We start from the raw sequence: 19,835 nt of genomic DNA, 5'->3' as shown, positions 1-19,835 counted from the left end.
AGGTAACGTCTATCAGGTATCTTGTCTTTTAAGAGCGCTTGTGACGCTCACGCGCTGAGTGACGACAGCGCCTTTGCTGTTTTTGTTGTCGCCGCTGCTCGACGCGTTGAATGCGCGCGCGCACGCCACACACACACACACACACACGCACACACACACGCGCACACACACACTCACACTCTTCACACGTACAAGGGACGTGAAGGCGAGCCGTTGTTTCAGAGTCCTGTGCGTGATTCCCGGGAAGTGAGAAGGCCTACAACACGTTACGAGCAGCCGGAGGATTAGGAAACAATAACGGAGACGCCTTTTTCCAGGTACCGTCAGTTTACATCATCTCAAACAACACGACTGAACAACGCGCTTTTGTTCATCCAGGCAGAATCGGGTTAAACCGGGAGCAGAAGATGGCTCGTGCATGAGTGAAGTGATACCGATGGGATGCTTGTGTCGGTTTATCATATTAATATCGTTAGTTTTTTTCTTTTTACAAAGCTACTTTCTTGTGCAAGGAGTCTAAAGACGCAACTGTACATAAAAACTGCATTTCACTTTAATATAAATAAACAAGGCGAGTCAAATAAAACCTTATATAAAAATAAATAGCAGTTTAAATCGATCCCTTTTTTGTAGAAGAACTGGAACACACACATTGCATTAAACGTAATGGAGATTATGTAGAAAAGCTGTTTGTGTAACCTTGTGTGCAATAAACAATGCATATATATATATATATATATATATATATATATATATATATATATATATATATAATATATATAATATTAGGCTTTCATTTGACTCACCATCCTATATCTTAAATGTATAAATGCTAACTGATATTTGGGTCACTATAAACGATCATCACAATCGAGATTGCTGAACATCTCATTCCAGATTTATTCCCTCTATACCGATATAAAAAGCTCTAATTATCTGTGAAATCTGTGATCATTCAGCTACAAGAGCATTAGTGAGCTCAGACACTGATGTAAGAGTGAGGAGGTCTGGGGTTCAGTCGGTGTTCCAGTTCATCCCAGTGGGGTTGAGTCAGAGTCAGGGCTCAGAGCAGGACACTCCAGGTCTTCCACTCCAACCTTAACCTCTACACCACGTCTTCATGGAGCTCTGTGCTTTGTGTACATGGGTGTTGTCATGCTGGAACAGTGAACACTCGTAGTTCCAGTGAAGGGAAATTGTAAAGTTGCAGCATACAAACACATTTTATACAATTGTGTGTACAATATTGCTGTTTTCTACATTTTTCTGTTTTGGAAATTTTATATGAATGTTTTTAGAATTGATCACAGTAAGAACTGAAATCCACACAGCATCAAAGTATTAATAAACAACAAGCTGCTGTTGAGAACCAGAAGAAGAAGAAAAGACTGAAAATAGCCTAAATTTTCATAGTGATTCAAGTTAGGATATTCTTGAGCTATTACGATGCCTTCTTGAGCTATCTTAGCAGTGTGTTTGGTTAGATGTCTTGTAGAAACATCTCTGTCCATGGATTGAGTTTCCTGGCTGATGAGATTAAATTCTCCTCTAATATGTCATGGGACATCGCTCCATTCGTGATGTGTACTGACCCAGTGCTAATTCAGAGAAGCAGCCACATATAATGACACCCCCACCACCATGGTTCAATGTGGGTATTGTCTTCTTGGGCTCATACACACAAGCCTTATTTTTCCAAATATGATGAGGTGAATTATTGCCAAAGTAATAATTTATTATTGACCAGGGTCTGTTATTACAGAAGAGCTCAGATTGTAACCAGTCTTACTGACAGGGAGGTCAAGTGTTGTTTAATAATGTTATCCCTGAGAATTTTAGGAATGATTGTCGGAATGATGTGGCATAAGAGAAACAAGAACTTACTGGTTACAATCTTACTGGTTTTTCTTGTAATATTTATTCTTTCTCTTATAGACATGGTGAGGCAGTAAACTGGTAACATAGGTAAATACAACAACAACAAGGTCTTTCAAGTACACCTGAAGATGGATCTCTACTGAGATGATCTCTTGCTACAGCAAACAAAAATGGAGGTCACCTACACTACTGACAGCACCTCCGGAATATATTCAGCTCTCATCGAGTCAGTGAGGCATCTCCTGCTGTTGTAACACTCAACTATCCCTCGCTGAGACTCAGCCTAGAGTGACATCATTCCGTTCTTGCCATGTTTCTGGCTGGGTTTAGGACAATGGATCTCGCTTGGGTTGTGCTTTCCATGCTGACAACATGCTCGGCTATCAACATGCAGTCAGCAGGCAGCCACAGCACCTTCACGTGCGAGCCGATCACGCTGCGGATGTGTCAGGGTCTCTCCTACAACACCACGTTCATGCCCAACCTGCTCAATCACTACGATCAGCAAACCGCAGCCCTCGCCATGGAGGTACAGGCACATCTTTTATTTGCAAAGTGTGCTTTTCAAGTTACTAAATATATGTTTAGGTTTGTAGATATGAACCTGATGTATGAACACACTGGTGTGTGTGTGTGTGTGTGTGTGTTTAATATTTATACTTATATACAGTGACAAGAAGTATTCCTTCTCCAGTGAATCTTTGTGCTGTGTTGCAACATCAAATTTCAAGAGTATTTAGATGACCTCACCCTGTGAATGTTCCACATTTGTGCAGCAGTTCCAGATCTGAATTGTCAGATGTCCCTCTATGAGCTCTGCACATTTTAGATTTGGGCATTAGATTTTCTCCTACTGTGCTAAATTAGATGCAGTCTGTAGGTGGACAGCAATAATTTTAGCAAAAAGTAAAATTATGCCTTGGCTTTGACTTAACTTACCTTTTTTTCCAGCCACTCCTTTCTGTTGTTTATATGTCATGTGCTTTGTCTCATTGTACAGTTGAACTGCAGATTCGGTTTGATTAGATTTGCTTTCATCCATTTTGACCATATTGATGGCAATAAGCATCATATATCTACTTATCATGCTTTATCACTGGAGTCATGTTACCTGGGTGCTGTTGGACTTTTAGTTGGTTTTTGAATAAATGACTCAATTAGTTAGTTTCATCAGAGTACAAAATCTTGCACAGATTCTGCTAATTTTGCTGTCTGGGTTGTAACATATTACTATAATCTAGAAGTTTCTAAGTCAAACCTCTGAGAGACATTAATTGTGCTAGCATGCGGTTGGATTGAAAATGATTGCAGGTGTTTAACCTATTTAGTCAGAGCTCTCAAAAATTCAATAATGCTTTATGGTTTGTAGTTTTTTGTAAATAATTCAGAGGATACCTTGTGAGCACTTTATTAGGAACACCTGTACATCTACATTCATGCAATTATCTAATCAGACAATTATGTGGCAGCAGTGCAATACATTAATCGTGCAGATAATGACCATCAGCTTCGGTTAATGTTCAACCATCAGAATGAGGACAAAATTGCTGTGATTTTGACTGTGACATGTTGTTGGTATCATATACGCTGGTGTCACCTGGGATTTTCACACACAACAGTTTCTAGAGTTTATTTGGAATGATGAGCAGCAGGTCTGTGGACAGAAACATATTGTTGATGAGAGAGATCAACAGAGAATGGCCAGGTTGGAGCTGAAAGGCTACAGTAACTCACCTTATCACTCTGTACAACTGGGATGAGCAGAAAAGCATCTCAGATTGGGGCAATTATTTTTGCTGATCATGTGCATCAATTCTTGCCCACAGTTTATCATATTCTATTGGCCACATCCAGCATGATGATGCTCCAGGTCACGAAGCAAACGTCGTCTCAGATTTGGATCATGAACATGATAATGAGTTCAAAGTTCTCCAGTTGTCTTCCCAGTCACCGCTTCTGAATCTGGCCCTTTGGAATGTGGTAGAATGGTACAACATGGAAGCGATCCTTAAAAAACCTGCTGGAATTGCGTGACGCATCCCAAACGAACGTGTGCAGCATCTTGTGGAATCCATGCCATGAAGAATTGAGGCTTTGTGTGTATTCCTGTGATGTTCTTAGTGAGTGCAGATGTTTTACTTTATTTCATTTCTGTAGAGAGTCACTTTAAAATGAAGAATATTCTAATATACTTAAATTTGATGTTGCAACAGAGCAAGAAGAGAATGAATTGCTTTAAGGGGGATATTTTTTGAAGGCATTGTTTGTCCCAGATTTCAGCGAATGACTCAATTATTTAAAATAAACCTTTTATCGTGACTCTGGTACAGGAGAAGGCAGGGCTAATGGGTGGGAAAAGGCTGAAAAAGACTGACAGGGAACACTAAATGGAAATGAGACTCCTTGAAAAGCCAAGATCAAGACTAGAAGAACTATAGTGTTTCTCTTAATCTGTACTTTCGTTTAATTTATTTCTTTATTTTTTATTTGTTGATTGTACTGGAAAGATTGGCTTGTAAAATGTGTTTTTTTTATTATTTATTATGTTAGTATGTTAATTTAAATTTAATTCAAGTAAAAAAAAAAAAAAGGTAATTTTCTTTTTGGGACCTCAGAAGATGGGAGGTTTAAATGCTCCAGTCTGGACTGAACTCTGGGTAACCTCGTTTGTGAAATGAGACGTTTGCCTAAAGGGTTTTGGGGTTGATGGAACGTTGTGCTCACAGAATGACAGGGATATTTGAGCAGGATTAATGTTGTCATGGACAACTCAGAGCTGCTTCTTTGTTCCAGTATTTGCATTTTTTTTAGCCTTAGTTATCCAGCAAAGTCTGACATTAAAACCTGACCACTGTAACATGACACAAGTCAATTACGTCATTGCGTTAAACCTGCTCATTTCCTTCAAGCTGCTCTTTCAAAACAGATGTACTTTCCGTGTGCCCATAACTACTCCAAATGTACTCCAAATATCATACCATAATGTCTTATCACATCCTTACAGCAAACATTATTAATAACATTTATTCATTCAGATCAGAATGCGGCATTCTGTTATTTTTACATCTTGACCATTCAGCGCAATTTACCCTGAGCCAGTGGTTTACCCATCATTCTCCCTTCTACACCGCAGTCTTTTGTTCCTTTTCTACTTTATGTCTGTTCCTCTCTTCCACCTCCTCCTCTCTCTATCTCTCTCTCTCTCTCTCTGTCTCTGTCTCTGTCTCTTCATCCCTCCCCCACATAAAGTAGAGCAGTTGCTTTGGAAACGAGTCCCAATTGTCTTGCAACAAAAGAACAGGGCTCTTTTCTCTCTCAGGAGGTGGTTCCCCTCCACCACCACGCCCTTTGACCCTGCTCCGTAGAGACCACTCACTGAACGCAGGCCCTTGCCTAGATCACTGGTTGTCATGACAGCAGGATGGATATGCACAGATCCATGCAGCCATGATGAGGAAAAAACAAATATTTAGTTTGATCTAGATAAACACAAAAAAGCAGTATGATTTTTTTTTTTTTTTTTAATGATTTAAGGCCATATGATGGCTTAACTGTGTGCAGTTAAGTGACAGTGAGAGTCTTGATGCATATTCCTGACCTTTTCTGAACGATGCCTTTGGTAATTATTTGGGCACAGTCTTTGTTCACAGAGGGGATATGTGGAGAAGAACATATGCGTCTAGATTAGATACAGAGTCATGATAAGAGAGAACAGATTGATGCTCTTTTTTCTGATACTTAAATACTGCATATCATGCAATACTGATACTGGTCCGATTTTAGCACTCAGGTTGAACACCTAAAAATCACCATTCACAATCTGCCAAAAGGATCTGAAAACCCTTTAAATCTAGGATTTCAGTACTTGAGCTGATGTGCCGATCACTGAAATGCTCATGTCTGATTTTTTAACGTCTGGAATTAAATTTAGGCAATAGTTAAACTTTAGGTTGTTTGTCAGTGCTGAAATTACATTGAAACCACAGTAGATAACAGCTGCTGTTCTCAACTCAGTGACCAGATCAGTTTCCCCCAACGCTGGTTATAGTGATTACACAAGTAGGCATATGTACAAGAAGTACAAGAAGACCTGAGGGTTCAAATAAAACAGCTGTTACAGCTTAAAACTCACTCTTTTATGCATTGCAGTGGGTTGGACTTGGAGCCAAAGTCGAAGAGGATAAGGGTTTTTAAAATGTGCTTTATAAAGGGTTTTTTAAAAGATTTAGAGACTTTTATTCTGATATTTTTTGTTTTTTAAACATAGTCCTAATTACTGATGTTAGAAAAGGTGAAAATTTTATTTTTTCCTTTGTATAATTTTTTCTTGCACATTCATGAAAGCGAGTACAAAGTGGGGGAATACCGTATGTCTGGACAACTCCATGGTCATGCTTATCTTTTGTAAGCAACAAGCTTGCCAAACTGTGATGAGTGACGTATATTGTCCTCCTCCCTGTATAGTCAGTGTTACAGGTGCGATTGCGTCTGTATGTTAACTGATCTAAAGCAAAAACGGACTCATTAAGTAATAATACTCATTAAAATTTACGAAGTACTGCTGTGTTTGCTGCTGATGCTGTCATGAGCAGCCATGTTGTTATTATGTATAACATTGCAATGAAATGAAAACCTGGCCTTCACCTCCTAAGACTTATTAAATTAAAGATAATAAGAAATAGAAACATTTGCATTAAATATGCAAAAAATGACTAGTAGTAGTTCTGAGCTCCAGCCCACAGTCAAATGCAACAGAATATTCATGTATATTAATAATGAGAATTATTATTCATAATATTTAATGTTAATTTTTATTTAATTTTATTTATATTACTATCTAATCAAAAAATATATAAGTATTATTTTTGACCTATCTATTTTATACTAAATAACGTATGAAACTTACATTGATGTCATTTATTTTTGTCCATAGCTTGTGATTTTGCATCATGGCTTATAAAAAGGCTTTCTATAAACCCGAGCAAGGACAGCACAGATTTTTGGAAAGATTTTTGCCCGAGGACAACCAGTGACCATCAAGATGCACACATTGTAAATGATGTGCAGGCCAGCAGGAGAATAATGCTGTCTACTGAACCGGTTCAGGTTTAATTCACTTTACAGTTGACCGGTCTGGATACACAAATATAAATGTAATGTAATTACTGAATTTGTTTACATTTAGAATTCTACCTTTAAGGTAAAAGAGGGCGTCCATTACATTTCTCATCACTCAGAATATAATGGACTGCGGTCCAATGCTGGGGGAAAATGTTTTGTAAAACCGTAGCCTCTGTCACATTCCTGAAAACAAGCATACAGGGAACATGAACAAAATCTGTAAAAAGTATAAACGTAAAAAGAATTTTATTCTCCTACACAGAACTCAGAGACTGAAAGGCTGGCGGCTACTTGAATGCTGCACACATTTATGCGTCTCTGTTTACAGCATCACGATTGTGTCAAGTCTGAATCCAAGCGGAATTCAACATGTTAAATATGGATTAGGTGTGAGGAAAAGATGCCTTGATGAGGATGCTTTGTGTCAAAATGGGCAAGACTAACATCCATCCTAATCCTTTTTTACAGGCAGTTTGGTTGGCAGCTTGGAGAAAGTGTCAAAGGAATAACGTCATTCAGTTATTGATATGTACATACGAAACATCTTACATCTTCTAACACTGACTGTAACATGCTTACTACTGGTTTGTTTCATTTCTCCAGTTAACCCAGAGCACACGATAAACGTTAGTTCAAACATCAAAGGCTAAATTTAACATTTGCTCATAAATCTGTAAGGACTTTGTGCTAATCTTCATAGATTCACTTCTGGAGGTTTCAGCTTGTTAACAAAGAGCTACACAACACCTTAATAGCTGATGATGACTTTAAACATTTATACTCAGAAATGTTGTTTTTGGAACATTTGGCAGGAATGTATAAGCAACATTTACAAATGCTATAAAAACCAGGATGTTTTTTCACCTCAAAGTTATTGTGGCAAAAGGACAAAGGCAGAGAGGCGCTATGCCGTGTACTGGGTGGAGTTCTCCCCCACTGGGAATTTACAAATCCAAGTCCAGCCCCCGTGGCTCATATACTCCAGTCAACTAGAGCTTGCAATTCCCAATATTCCTAGCAGGAAAAAAAGAAACAAATAAATGCCCCTTTAACTCAGAATTCCAAGGTAACTTAGAAAGATCTCCTCCAGGTCTTTTGAGTTCAGCAAGTGACAGCTAAACAATATGGCTTCTCAAAGCATCAGCAGTAAAAACAGCTTTAAATGAGTTATACTGTATAACTTATAGATATGTAAAATCTGTAACACTGACTCTACAGTTTGCTGTTTGATGAATGTAAAAATGCTCATCATCACAGTTAGATGACTAGCTTGTTGTTAACAAAAGATGAACACTGAGGTATCTGTGTTTTTTTTCCCCCCACTTTACCTGACTTCCTGTGTTCTGAGGTAAGTCAGATGGAGCATATGTATTGAGGTCTCGCCCATCGTATTTTGCATATTTAAGTCCAGCTCCCATGGCTCAGACAATCCCAGAATGCATAGAAAGCCTCAGTATAAAACCCTACACAAAGGTGCCTGAAAAATTCAAGCGACTGAACAGAGACGGTTTGTCTATAACAGGGGTGTCCAGTCTTATCCAGAAAGGGCCGGTGTGGGTACAGGTTTTCATTCCAACCAAGCAGAAGATACACCTGGTTCCAACTGGCTAATCCACTGATCTTGGCTTTCAGTAGACTCAGGTGTGGCTTCTGCTCAGTTGAAATGAAAATCTGCAACCACACCGGCCCTTTGTGGATAAGATTGGACACCCCTGATCTATAGGAACTAAAGCAAATGAAGCAAATCCTAATGTACTGCATTACCAGTATTTATAACCACTAGACCTTACTGCTGCCATAAAAGTAACCATTAATAAAGATCAAGACTATGTTGTGCCTTGAAAGCTGATGTTAGTGATGCTTTAATGAATCGTTTTCCCGTTCCAGCCCTTCCACCCCATGGTGAACCTGGAGTGCTCGGCTGACATGCGTCCATTCCTGTGTGCGCTCTACGCTCCGGTGTGTACGGAGTACGGTCGAGTAACCCTGCCGTGTCGCCATCTGTGCCAGCGAGCCAAGAGCGACTGCTACAAGCTCATGGATATCTTTGGATTAAGCTGGCCTGAAGAGATGTCCTGTAACCGGTAAATCCTATCAGATGTTCTGAAAAACACTAGGATACATGTGTGCTTATTCAGCCTTAGTCAGTTTTTTAGTCTAGTTTAGGAGTAATAAGAGAATAAGGACAATTGCAGCTACACTAAGCTGTCTCATATGCTTTCTGTGGCTGCAAAAATCTTGATGTTTATTTTGAACAGGATAGTATGCATATTTATTAAAATCATACATTACTGGTAACCACAGCTTCCCAGCAGATGTTTGCAAATGGCTCATCTGATATACGGATATACAGTTTGTACTACAATAGCCTAAAAACTGCAGTTTGCCCGAAAACATTAGTCATATTAGAGCCAGAGATAAACCAGCAACATTAACACGTGGTCAAATCAGTCACCGTGGCATTGTTTCTGTTCTTCTGTTGATAGGAACTCATAAGTTACTGTGGTTCAAATTCACTTGCATGTGATTAAGATTTAATCATGTCTCACACCAAAAACAACTGAAAACAATAATTAACTAACAGTTGCACAGTTTCATTATTCACAAACCTTTTCCATAACTTTACATTTTAAAAATGGCACAATTATGAGGTATCTCATATTCTTAATTGTTTCTCAGGTTTCCTGAATGCGACGAGCCGTATCCACGAGCCGAGGACCTCTTCTCAAGTGCTGACTCTACAGAGGAATCTCCCGCATCTGTACAACGTGATTATGGCTTCTGGTGCCCGCGCGAGCTGAAGGTTGAACCTGAGCTGGGCTACAGATTCCTTGGAGTGCGCGACTGCTCACCCCCGTGCCCAAATATGTACTTCAGCAGGGACGAGCTGGTCTTTGCCCGCTACTTCATTGCTGTGGTGTCCATCATCTGCCTGTCCGCTACGCTTTTCACTTTCCTTACCTTTCTCATCGACATGGGACGTTTCCGCTACCCCGAGCGGCCCATCGTCTTCTACTCTGTGTGCTACATGATGGTTTCGTTGGTCTTCTTCCTGGGCTTCCTGTTAGAGGAGCGCGTGGCATGCAACAAGGCAACAGCGGGACATTTTCGTGCTTCCACTGTCACACAGGGCTCACATAACAAAGCGTGCACACTACTTTTTATGACCCTCTACTTCTTTACTATGGCGGGCAGCGCATGGTGGGTGGTGCTCACCGTTACATGGTTCCTGGCTGCGGTACCTAAGTGGGGCAGTGAGGCGATCGAGAAGAAAGCGCTGCTCTTCCACGCAGTAGCCTGGGGACTGCCTGGTGTTCTCACTGTCACACTCATGGCACTGAACAGGGTGGAGGGTGACGGTGTGAGTGGCGTGTGCTTCGTGGGTCTTTACGATCTCACGGCTTTGCGCTGGTTCCTCTTGGCTCCACTAGCTCTGGCTGTGACTGCTGGAGTCGTGCTGCTCTTGGCTGGCATTGTGGCACTGAACCGTGTCCGTATGGAGATCCCCCTGGACAAGGAGAACCAAGACAAGCTGGTCAAGTTCATGATCCGCATCGGCGTGTTTTCTGTGCTCTACCTGGTGCCACTGCTGACGGTGATTGGCTGCTTCATGTATGAGCAGAGCTACAGGCCAGTGTGGGAGATAACATGGGTGCAGGAGCAGTGCAGGAACTACCACATCCCCTGCCCATTCAAGGTAGGATACACAAAGTGTACACAAAGCAGCAAGATCAATATTCTTTCTAATTATTTCACAAATTTATTTGAGTTGTGATTTTCAGTCAAACAGAATATTTAGTTTGAAAGAAATGGCATTCAATAATTGATATTGTGTAAAAAACCTAATAATGCATCACTGTGGTGCCCACAAGCCTCAGGCAAACTCCTAGTCTCTTACATTAGCTTGGAATAATTAAATACTGTACACTCACACACATGTATTCAAGCACTTACTCTGCATGAAGCTCTTTCTGTCTGTTTCTCTCGTACATTCTGCTTTTTCTCTCATATTCCTGTGATATGATTCCTTACTGAAAATGTGTGTAAAGGACAATAAAACAGACTTACACTGAATGATGATATTTAATCGATAATTTATATTAACATTTTCATGTCATTGTGACCTAATCATTTGCCAGAATTCCATATAGTTTGAAAAAAAGAGGCTATAATGTAGATTTTAACAGGTAATATGAATCTGGTGTAGACAAGACAGATGTGAGTTGTATGTCTGAATATAGTGCACTTTTGCTGTGTGTGTGTGTGTGTGTGTGTGTGTGTGTGTGTGTGTATATGCTGAGCCTGTATTAAATTTGTTTTTAATGAGGTCCCATTTTCTCCATTGGGCTTTAGTGTATATATAATATCACATAACAAGGGGAAAGGATAACTTTGTTGTATTATGCAGTATTATTATATTTTTATACCAAATAATTAATAGTAGTTTTAGAGTCTACAGTGAATTAATAGTGCATGTATTGCACGGGGAGGATGTGCCCTAAGATATCTATTCTTTTTTATCTCCTTTATTTTATTACTCATTTTTTTAATCTCCACAGACAGTGATAGAAAGCAGGACTCAAGTACCAGCATGCATTAAAACGTATGAAACTGTATAAAAACGTGTTTAAAAATTTTGCTCTCAGATTCCTTACTCAATATTCTTTAATGTATCTAACCTAATCTAATTAATCTAGACTCAATGAGCACTAATTAAATAAAAATCCTCAACTTGTTCTACATGTACTCCTCTTTGACAGGATTTTAGCTTGATATTATTTCTGGACCTATATGCACTAGTATGAGGATATGGTAAAGTTTACAGAGCATTTGTGTAAGTCGCTCTGCATAAAAACATCCACCAGATGTTGTGAATGTAAACTTATTTTGGCAGCGAGAAATCACTAGACAGAGGGGTGCCATTAATTGTGACACATGTTTTGTTATTCCTTTTTTAAATAAAGGGTTATATATATTCAGTGTGAGATGAAGCTCATAAACCATGAACACTTTTTTTTTTTTTTTTTAAACACAGAGGTGCCAATACTTTCGGAGCTGCCCTGTATGTCCTCATGAAAATATCTAAATAGATGGACACAGTAATTTTTTGCAGCAATTTATTAAATTCTCCAATCCAGAGTCATCCGAGTCACAGTGATGAGACATGTAAACTATGACATGGTTCAGTCCAAGTGTTTTCAGGAATATGAGTGTGTAGATGTGATAGATTTTTATTTTTAAAAAATTCTCATTTATTGTTCTGCCTAATAAATGAAAGGCGTTTCTGTGTCACTTGCTGTCATCAGCAATTTGTACAATATTGTCTGATATCTAGCTGTTGGACTGTTGTGTGTACAGGTGGAGCAGACAAGCAAACCGAATGTTGCCCTCTTCCTCATTAAGTACTTGATGATGCTGGTGGTGGGAATCCCCTCAGTCTTCTGGGTGGGCAGCAAGAAGACCTGCTTTGAGTGGGCCAGCTTCTTTCACGGGCATCACAAAAAAGAGTGAGTCTCCTGAAGAGATGAGCTGTCCCTGAAAAGGCCTGTGATTATATTTTTGTATACTGAGTTGGTCTTGGTTTTGTGACATGTGGCCACACTTGGCTCTTTGTATAGGTGATTTGACACAAATTAGTGTTTCTTAATTTATCAGATACAGTTTAAAGTAATATTTAACAAATGCAAATTCTAAACACTCCCTGCACTCTTTATGTATATTCATATCTTTATTTTTTATTCTCCTTTGCACATCAGCAGTGTGGTGAACGACAGCAGACAGGTGCTACAGGAGCCGGACTTTACTCAGCTGCTGCTGCGTGAGCCTGGAGTTCCTGTGGTGCGCCAATCCCGTGGAACCTCCACACAGGGCACCTCCACCCACGCCTCCTCCACCCACCTGGCCATGCTGGATGAAGGACACAGCGGTAGCAGCCGTCCGAGCAGTATGCACAGCAAAGCCAGCAGCTTCCACAGCAGCCGGCGCCAGTCTCATGATGGCAGGTGAGGAAGCATGAGCTGGTTAAAGAGCTCTGTGTTGTTGAAGTATTATTTAGAATGTTTGAGTGAGTATTTGGTAAGTTCTCAGGCTTCACTCGTTTTGAATTGGCTACAAAACAACTGAGTTTAACAGCAGGATTGAAACAAGACGTGACCTAAAGTGAAAGGTTGTGATCTGTATTGCTGCTGTTAGAGAGAATCTGTGCAAGGTAACTCGATTAACAGAGCATGCGAGTGTGTAAGGGCCCACTTCAGACTGCTGCACTGCTCTCCAATCAAACTTTTCAAGTTTTTTAATACCTCTGGGTTTTCTCAACCTGTTATGTTTTAGAGAAACAATGAATTTTTTTTTTTTTCACTCTTGCAAAAATAAAAACTGTTCAGTTAGAACAGAGCATGCTCTTCATCTCTGCTTTAGATTTTTTTATATAGCCTAAAACATTCAGTAAACTGTAAAATGTTTTACCTAAACTAAATAAATTTAGTTCTGAACTTTTGCTCTGGGACTTATGAAGCTTTGACTGGATTAACCCTTGTAAGGTTTGTAAAGTAGACTGAACTAGACCTGTGTTACATTAAATCCATGCTTAAACAATCTGTTAGAGAAAGAAAGACTCTAAATTGCAAGAAACACCGTTGGAGCCAAATCGGAGAGCTTTTCCCCCTGATTTGATTTTCCTGAACTCTGATTGACAACTGTTCCAGTACCTTGGCTTGGAAAAACATGAACAATCAGAACACAGTTATATTTGTATGCCTAGTCTTTATTAATCTTCTTCTTCTTTCAGCTTTTCCCTTCAGGGGTGGCCACAGCATATCATCTCTCTCCACCTATCCCTATCTTCTGCATCCTCAACACTTACACCCACTAGCTTCATATCCTCATTTATTCCATCCATATACCTCCTCTTTGTCCTTCCTCTTTGCCTCCTGCCTGGCAGCTCCATGTCCAACATTCTCCTACCAATATACTCACTCTCCCTCCTCTGGACATGTCCAAACCATCTTAATCTGTCCTCCCTAACTTTGTCCCCCAAACGTCCAACATGAGCTGTCCCTCTGATGTACTCATCTCTAATCCTGTCCAACCGTGTCCCTCCCAAAGAGAACCTCAACATCTTCAGCTCTGCTACCTCCAGCTCTGACTCCTGTCTCTTCCTCAGTGACACTGCCTCTAAACCATACAGCATGGGCGGTCTCACCACTGTCTTGCATCACCTTCCCCTTGATTCTCGCTGAAATTTTTGTATCACACAGAACTCGTGACACCTTTCTCCACCCATTCCAACCTGCCTGCACTCGCTTCTTTACCTCTTTCCTATACTGTCCATTACTCTGGACTGTTGACCCCAAGTACTTAAACTCCTGTACCTTCTTCACCTCTTCACCCTGTAATCTTACTGTTCCACTTCCCTCTCTTTCATTCACACACATGTACTCAGTCTTACTACAACTGACTTTCATTCCTCTTCTCTCCAGCGCAAACCTCCACCTCTCCAGGTTTTCCTCCACCTGCTCCCTGCTCTCACTACAGATCACAATGTCATCTGCAAACATTATTGTCCAAGGACACTCCTGTCTGACCTCCTCTGACAACTGGTCCATCACCATAGCACATAAACTATTAGTATTGCATGATTAACAAAGACATACAAGAAAAATAACTTGTTTTTCATTGCGCATCAAATTGTTATTGTAAATGTAAATTTTAGCTATAATCAGAATAAATTACTTTAATCTAAAAATTATATTCTATAAATTTAATTTAATCTATAATTCATTTAATCTAAAATCCTGACCTTACAAAGCTGTTAAAAAAACCTTCAGAACACTAAGCTACACATCAAGTCAGATAGTAGGGATAAAATAGTAACATTTAATTAAAAATTTATACATTTTTTCCTTCTATGTTTTTATACTTCTGTAAAACTTCTTTGAGACAATGTCCATTGTTAAAAGTGCTAAACAAATAAATTAAATAGAATTGAAATTGAAGTAAAATCAAGTCTTATGAAGTAGAAAATAATGCAAATTATTTTAATTAATGGGAATTTTGTGGCCATTGTCTGTGTGCGCTGCTGTATCTCTGTGATGTCAGGTTTGTTTATGTTGGAGAATTAGGGAAAGGTGGATTTTGCCCAAGTTCCTGACTTGGAATTCCCAGTCGAATGACTGTTCCATTGCTCTTTTCCAAGTCAGAGGTCAGGTTTTTCCAATCCAGGTACAATGGATTGCAGTGGATTTTCTATTAAGTTTCTCATGGAAATATGTAAACAGACAACACAGTCATTTTTTTTGTATGTGTTTCATAATACTTCTATGTTCAAAATACATCACTGTGACTGTAGAGCAATGCAGTGGAGTCGCACATGCCCAGTGACACCATTTCATGTACAGTGAAAAAGCAAACAGAATGTAGATCAGTGCTGTAGAAACAGCTGACCTGCTCTGTGTTGTGTTCGTTTCTCATTGCAGGTACACGTCCTGTAATTTCCGTGGTGCAGAGGAGCTCCGTCTGCCCCACGTCAGCGCATCCCGCCTTCACGAGCAGCTTCAGCAAAGCAGCGCGGTTCGATTGGAGAGCCAGTCACGACACGGCGGGTCACAGCACCTAGACAGCCAGTCACGACACGGCAGCATCCGGGACCTCAGCAGCGTTCAGCTGGCGTCCCAGAGCGGCCCTGTTAACGGCGTCCACTCAGTCACAGAGGAAGGCGGAGCCACTCCTTGAACCTTACACACACTACGTTTGTAAATGAAGCACATGCTGAAGAGGTTCTTCCTGCACACGGATGCCAAACAGACTCCATCAAATACACCCTGATCCAGCATTAGACACAGACACTGCAGGAACTTTAGGAAAGCTTTCTGATCAAAGAGCTTCAGGATCAACAGGGTAAAAACAAGGGCTTTTGCTATATTATCTTTTTAATACTGTATTGAAGCACTTGCTGCTTTATGTTCAGGCGTAAACTTTTGTGTAAATTTTGTGTATGTTTTTTTAATACCCTTTATAACATTTATAGACGGAAACAGGTTTGTGTTCCACTGTTCCTCGGTTGCACTTTGCGTAGATTCCTTGGGTTAGACTGACACGTTACAGTACGCCTTCCTCCTGACGTAACGCCCGATTTCCCACAAAACTAAGTACAACAGGAGTGGGTGAAGACTGAATGTTTTATTGGTGATAAACATTTGGCATGTAAAGAGCAGTATTACAGAACAGACAGACTGCAACTCAAGTGCTTGCTGCAAATGTAGAATCATTTGATGTAGAATCACTTTGAATAAATCGATGAGTAAACTGTTATGTCTCACTTTATAGTTTAGCAGATAAGAGTAAAGTTTGGTCTTGAAAATGAATTCTTCTCATTTGTAGTCTTGAAGTAGTTCTCAGTTATGTACAATTTTAGAAACTGTGAAATTTGTCCTGTTTGTGCAGGTCCAGTGTTATTTCTCAGCCAAATGAAATAACAGAACAGAACAAAAAAAAAAACCCACAGAGTCGCTTCCTCTTCTGTTTATAGAAATACATCAAATCAGTCCATAGATTTTGTCAATCTTCTGCTTGATATGTTTGCAAAAAAAAAGAAAAAAATTCCAGCAGTGAGCTCTCATCAGGAAATACACACTTAACCTTTCAAAGGTGTGACAAAACATAATACAGCCCTGTAACAGAAGCAGGGAATTAATACATCTAGCATGCAAAACTGTACAAATTATTACCAAATAACAAAAACGTGATTGTGTGATGTGATAATAGCAGAGAGAGCTAACGTGGACTACTGCAGAATGTCACTAACTGTGCAACAGCTGCCTGATGACTTCCTTCACGTGAATGAGCTACAGCTGACACAATATTGCGACTCCTGAGTTGCGAGCTGCTCAAATGAGAGCCAGCGTCTACATTTGCACTCGAGAGGAAGCCAATTATTCAGCAGCACAGTGTAACTGAACTGATCGAGTGAAGACGGCAATGGATTTTCACACATAATCACATCAGATCCCAGAGCAAACACTTGTCCAACTCTTAAGGCCTTTAGTGGGGAACTTAACAACGTTCTCTAGACCACTTCAATGAGTTTAACATGTAATAGAATTGGGACTCTGTCTCAAAAGACCATTGGCACCAAGGCAACTCTAATGAACGATGACTTACTTCGAAATCAAGTGGAACCTGTTCACAACATTTCCAGTAAACACACAATAAAATAATCAGGATTAAAAGACAGGTTTCTTTTTGCTTACAAAACACCTTTCTTACAGTTCTCCTTCTTGAGCTGGGAATGTAAAAATGTGGGCGGAAATATGTTTCAACCAATAAGTTATACAAATATTCTAACCTTGTTTCAGATAATGCGTATTAAGGTCTCTTATAATAGAGATCCGAGGGGGAAAATTATAATTTTTTTGCAATTCACTGATCAGTTTTTAATAAGATATAAAAAATCATCATTGTAGTTTTCAGGAACTGGATAAAACATGTTTTAATTAAATAATGCAGGTAAAATGCAGCTAAATTAATAAACTAATTATTTCCTTGTTTTCCCATCTACAGAATTTCCTTATATATATATTATCATATACTTCCAGCCTATGTACATTACTGTGATGGAAATCCGAAGTCACAGGTTAGTGGTGGATTGTGAAAGGCTCTGACTGAACGGAACTCGTCAAAATAAAACACTTTTAGTCTTAAACCACGTCCTGTTCTCTGTACTGTGTATATAGTGCTTTATATTTGGAGGTTGACTTTTTGTCGTCGTGTCTGACAGCACAGTGGTGAAGATCCAGTGCACTCATGAAATCCCACAGTCGGGATGTAGGTAGTGACCCCAGCCATAACACTATGTTGGTGTAGGTTGAGCGTGGCGTCGGACCTGTGTACTGTTGATAGGGTGTGGTTGGTGTGAGAGAGTTGGGCGTGTAGGGCAGGTAGCAAATGTCTGCATCGGCTAAGAGAAAGCTGTAGACGGTCAGAATGGCAGTTTAAGTAGTAATCAGGTTTCCAGAATAATTGCATACTAGAACAAAAAAAAAAAGAAAGAAAGAAAGAAAATTTTCTCCCCACAATTATGGTGGTTGGTACGGTCCACAGTTGAAGTGCGTGAAAAAAAAAACTTAAACAGCTAATATTGGACTGAAATAAATAGTTCACCCCATATCCCAGTTTATATACAGTACAGTCAAGTTCAAATGGAGTGTGTCTCTGAAATGGCTCAGGACCGACGTGAACTTTGAGCCAGACTGAGATGAATTCTGATTGAAGCCCTGCTTCACCCCGGTCCCCAACACACACACACACACACACACACACACACACACAGGTCCCATACATTTTCCTCTCTTAAGAAGCCAGATAAATAAGGAGAGAGGATCCAGTTATGCTTGCGTTTTATTTATATGGGCGGGGGGCCGCAGGGCCAGGACATGCCGCCATTAGTCCTGTGATGTGTCCATCATGTGTCCCAGCCCACACGGTCTGTGCTCTCCAAAGAGAGAGACTTGGTCTTGTGCGGTGATGCAGGACTGGGCGGGCTGCTGAAGGTCGAGCTGTTGGAGGCAGTGGAGTGGCGCGGCGAGTCTGAGTCCTGCAAGTCCAGATAGAACCACAGTGTTAATCAAAAAACACTGGCTGTGTGATGCTTTCAATTTTCATCTTTGTGGCTGAATTGTCTATTAAAAACCATCACATCATCACATTATAGACAGAAGTAAATCATTTATTAGAGTAATTCCACAAGTGGGTTCTGTCCCGGCCCATTATAATTACATTTTACAGTGAAAAACTTAAAACAAATACCTCAGACCCAAAACATCCTTTTATAGTAAAAATAGTGGATATTTTAGTCCCACAACATTAATTGAACCCTGTTAACTAAACACATTCACCCCTCTGAATATTCCACAAGGCATATGTTCAACAGGAAGTTGATCATCTGTATTTCCTGAAGATTATAGGAAGAAGAAATTCTTTTCTTCTTAATTTTCAATGATATTTTGATTAATGTCGCTTTGAAAATACAGCCCAGTAAGTAAGTAATAAATAAATAAATAAATAGTCCTGAGCCTCCTGTTTGTTTAAATAAAATTTTGACATTTTGTTTCCAAGTTAAAGAGCTAACTGGTGCCGCAATCATTGATTACAGGAAATTAAGTATAAATGATTCATGTTTATTTAAGTAAAACTGCCGCTGAGGCCTGAAATCAGCACAAACACAAAAACACGTAACTGCAGCTACACAAAAGAAGCAGAGACATGTATTACAATCAGTGTACCGTGAACACTACAGCTACTAAAGATGCGCATGAGATGCATATTTAAAGCCTCAGTCTGCACATGCATAAACCTCGTATAAATATTTGAGTGTTTATATCTCCTCAAAGGATCAGTTTGACATGGCAGCCTTGAAGTGGAATGAATGAATATGGATGAGAGCTGCGACTAGCTCAGTGCTCTCACCACACATACACTGTGTTCTTGCGCATTATTTAGTTCGTTTTCAACATCAAGATCATCAAATGTGGCATAAAACCAAATCCAAGATCCATCTGCAAGGCAGTTGAAGTAAAATAATTACAAGCCATAATTTGCTTTGACAAAAATAACTGTTTTAAGGTAATGATTTATTATTGAGACTCTGTAATGATTTAAAAATGTAAAGAATATATGAAACTATTATTGGTCTCGCTTTTCTTTCCATTCCTTTTTTTTAGTACAGTTTCTTTTAATTAAATAGAATTAAACATTTTTTCTTTGATGTTGAAAATGGCAAAAAACTCAGGCAAATTTGAAGCACACTAAATTCCCAAAAATCAGTTAATCACTGCCATGGC

The 19,835-nt window shown here is 39.6% G+C and overlaps 2 protein-coding genes across 5 annotated transcripts in view; one reads left to right on the top strand and one right to left on the bottom strand.

The window, feature by feature from the left end:
- The first annotated feature begins 176 nt into the window (after window positions 1–176).
- Window positions 177–16,167, top strand: fzd3a (frizzled class receptor 3a). 2 transcript variants are annotated; one of them, XM_058378882.1, is made up of 7 exons: window positions 177–317; window positions 1,936–2,407; window positions 8,887–9,083; window positions 9,679–10,696; window positions 12,358–12,506; window positions 12,759–13,001; window positions 15,474–16,167. In XM_058378882.1, exons 2-7 carry the CDS (start codon window positions 2,189–2,191, stop codon window positions 15,727–15,729), a joined length of 2,082 nt encoding a protein of 693 aa, XP_058234865.1. In that variant the 5' UTR covers window positions 177–317; window positions 1,936–2,188; the 3' UTR covers window positions 15,730–16,167. The 2 variants fall into 2 exon arrangements, with proteins under 2 accessions (XP_058234865.1, XP_058234864.1); XM_058378881.1 differs by having other exon boundaries at window positions 12,756–13,001.
- A 2,138-nt stretch (window positions 16,168–18,305) lies between these two features.
- cdc42bpab (CDC42 binding protein kinase alpha (DMPK-like) b) overlaps window positions 18,306–19,835 on the bottom strand; it is a 63,484-nt gene continuing 61,954 nt past the window's right edge. For all 3 annotated transcript variants that reach the window (XM_058378878.1, XM_058378880.1, XM_058378879.1), the window contains one exon: window positions 18,306–18,589. In XM_058378878.1, the coding sequence (XP_058234861.1) occupies window positions 18,458–18,589 (132 nt within the window). In that variant the 3' untranslated portion in view covers window positions 18,306–18,457. The remainder of the gene's footprint in view (window positions 18,590–19,835) is intronic.

This window comes from Hemibagrus wyckioides, linkage group LG25 (genome assembly GCF_019097595.1).
Source record: "Hemibagrus wyckioides isolate EC202008001 linkage group LG25, SWU_Hwy_1.0, whole genome shotgun sequence".
Taxonomy (NCBI): Eukaryota; Metazoa; Chordata; class Actinopteri; order Siluriformes; family Bagridae; genus Hemibagrus; species Hemibagrus wyckioides.
Note: the sequence above shows the minus strand (reverse complement) of the source record. Positions and strands in the feature narration are given on the sequence as shown.

What these genes read in the sequence shown, in the direction of transcription:
- fzd3a (XM_058378881.1), top strand. Translation starts at nt 2,189, where the DNA reads ATGTTTCTGGCTGGGTTTAGGACAATGGATCTCGCTTGGGTTGTGCTT. An exon ending in GAAGAGATGTCCTGTAACCG is followed by an intron (nt 9,084 to 9,678) that starts GTAAATCCTATC and finishes ATTGTTTCTCAG; the next exon opens with GTTTCCTGAATGCGACGAGC. An exon ending in CACGGGCATCACAAAAAAGA is followed by an intron (nt 12,507 to 12,755) that starts GTGAGTCTCCTG and finishes TTTGCACATCAG; the next exon opens with CAGTGTGGTGAACGACAGCA.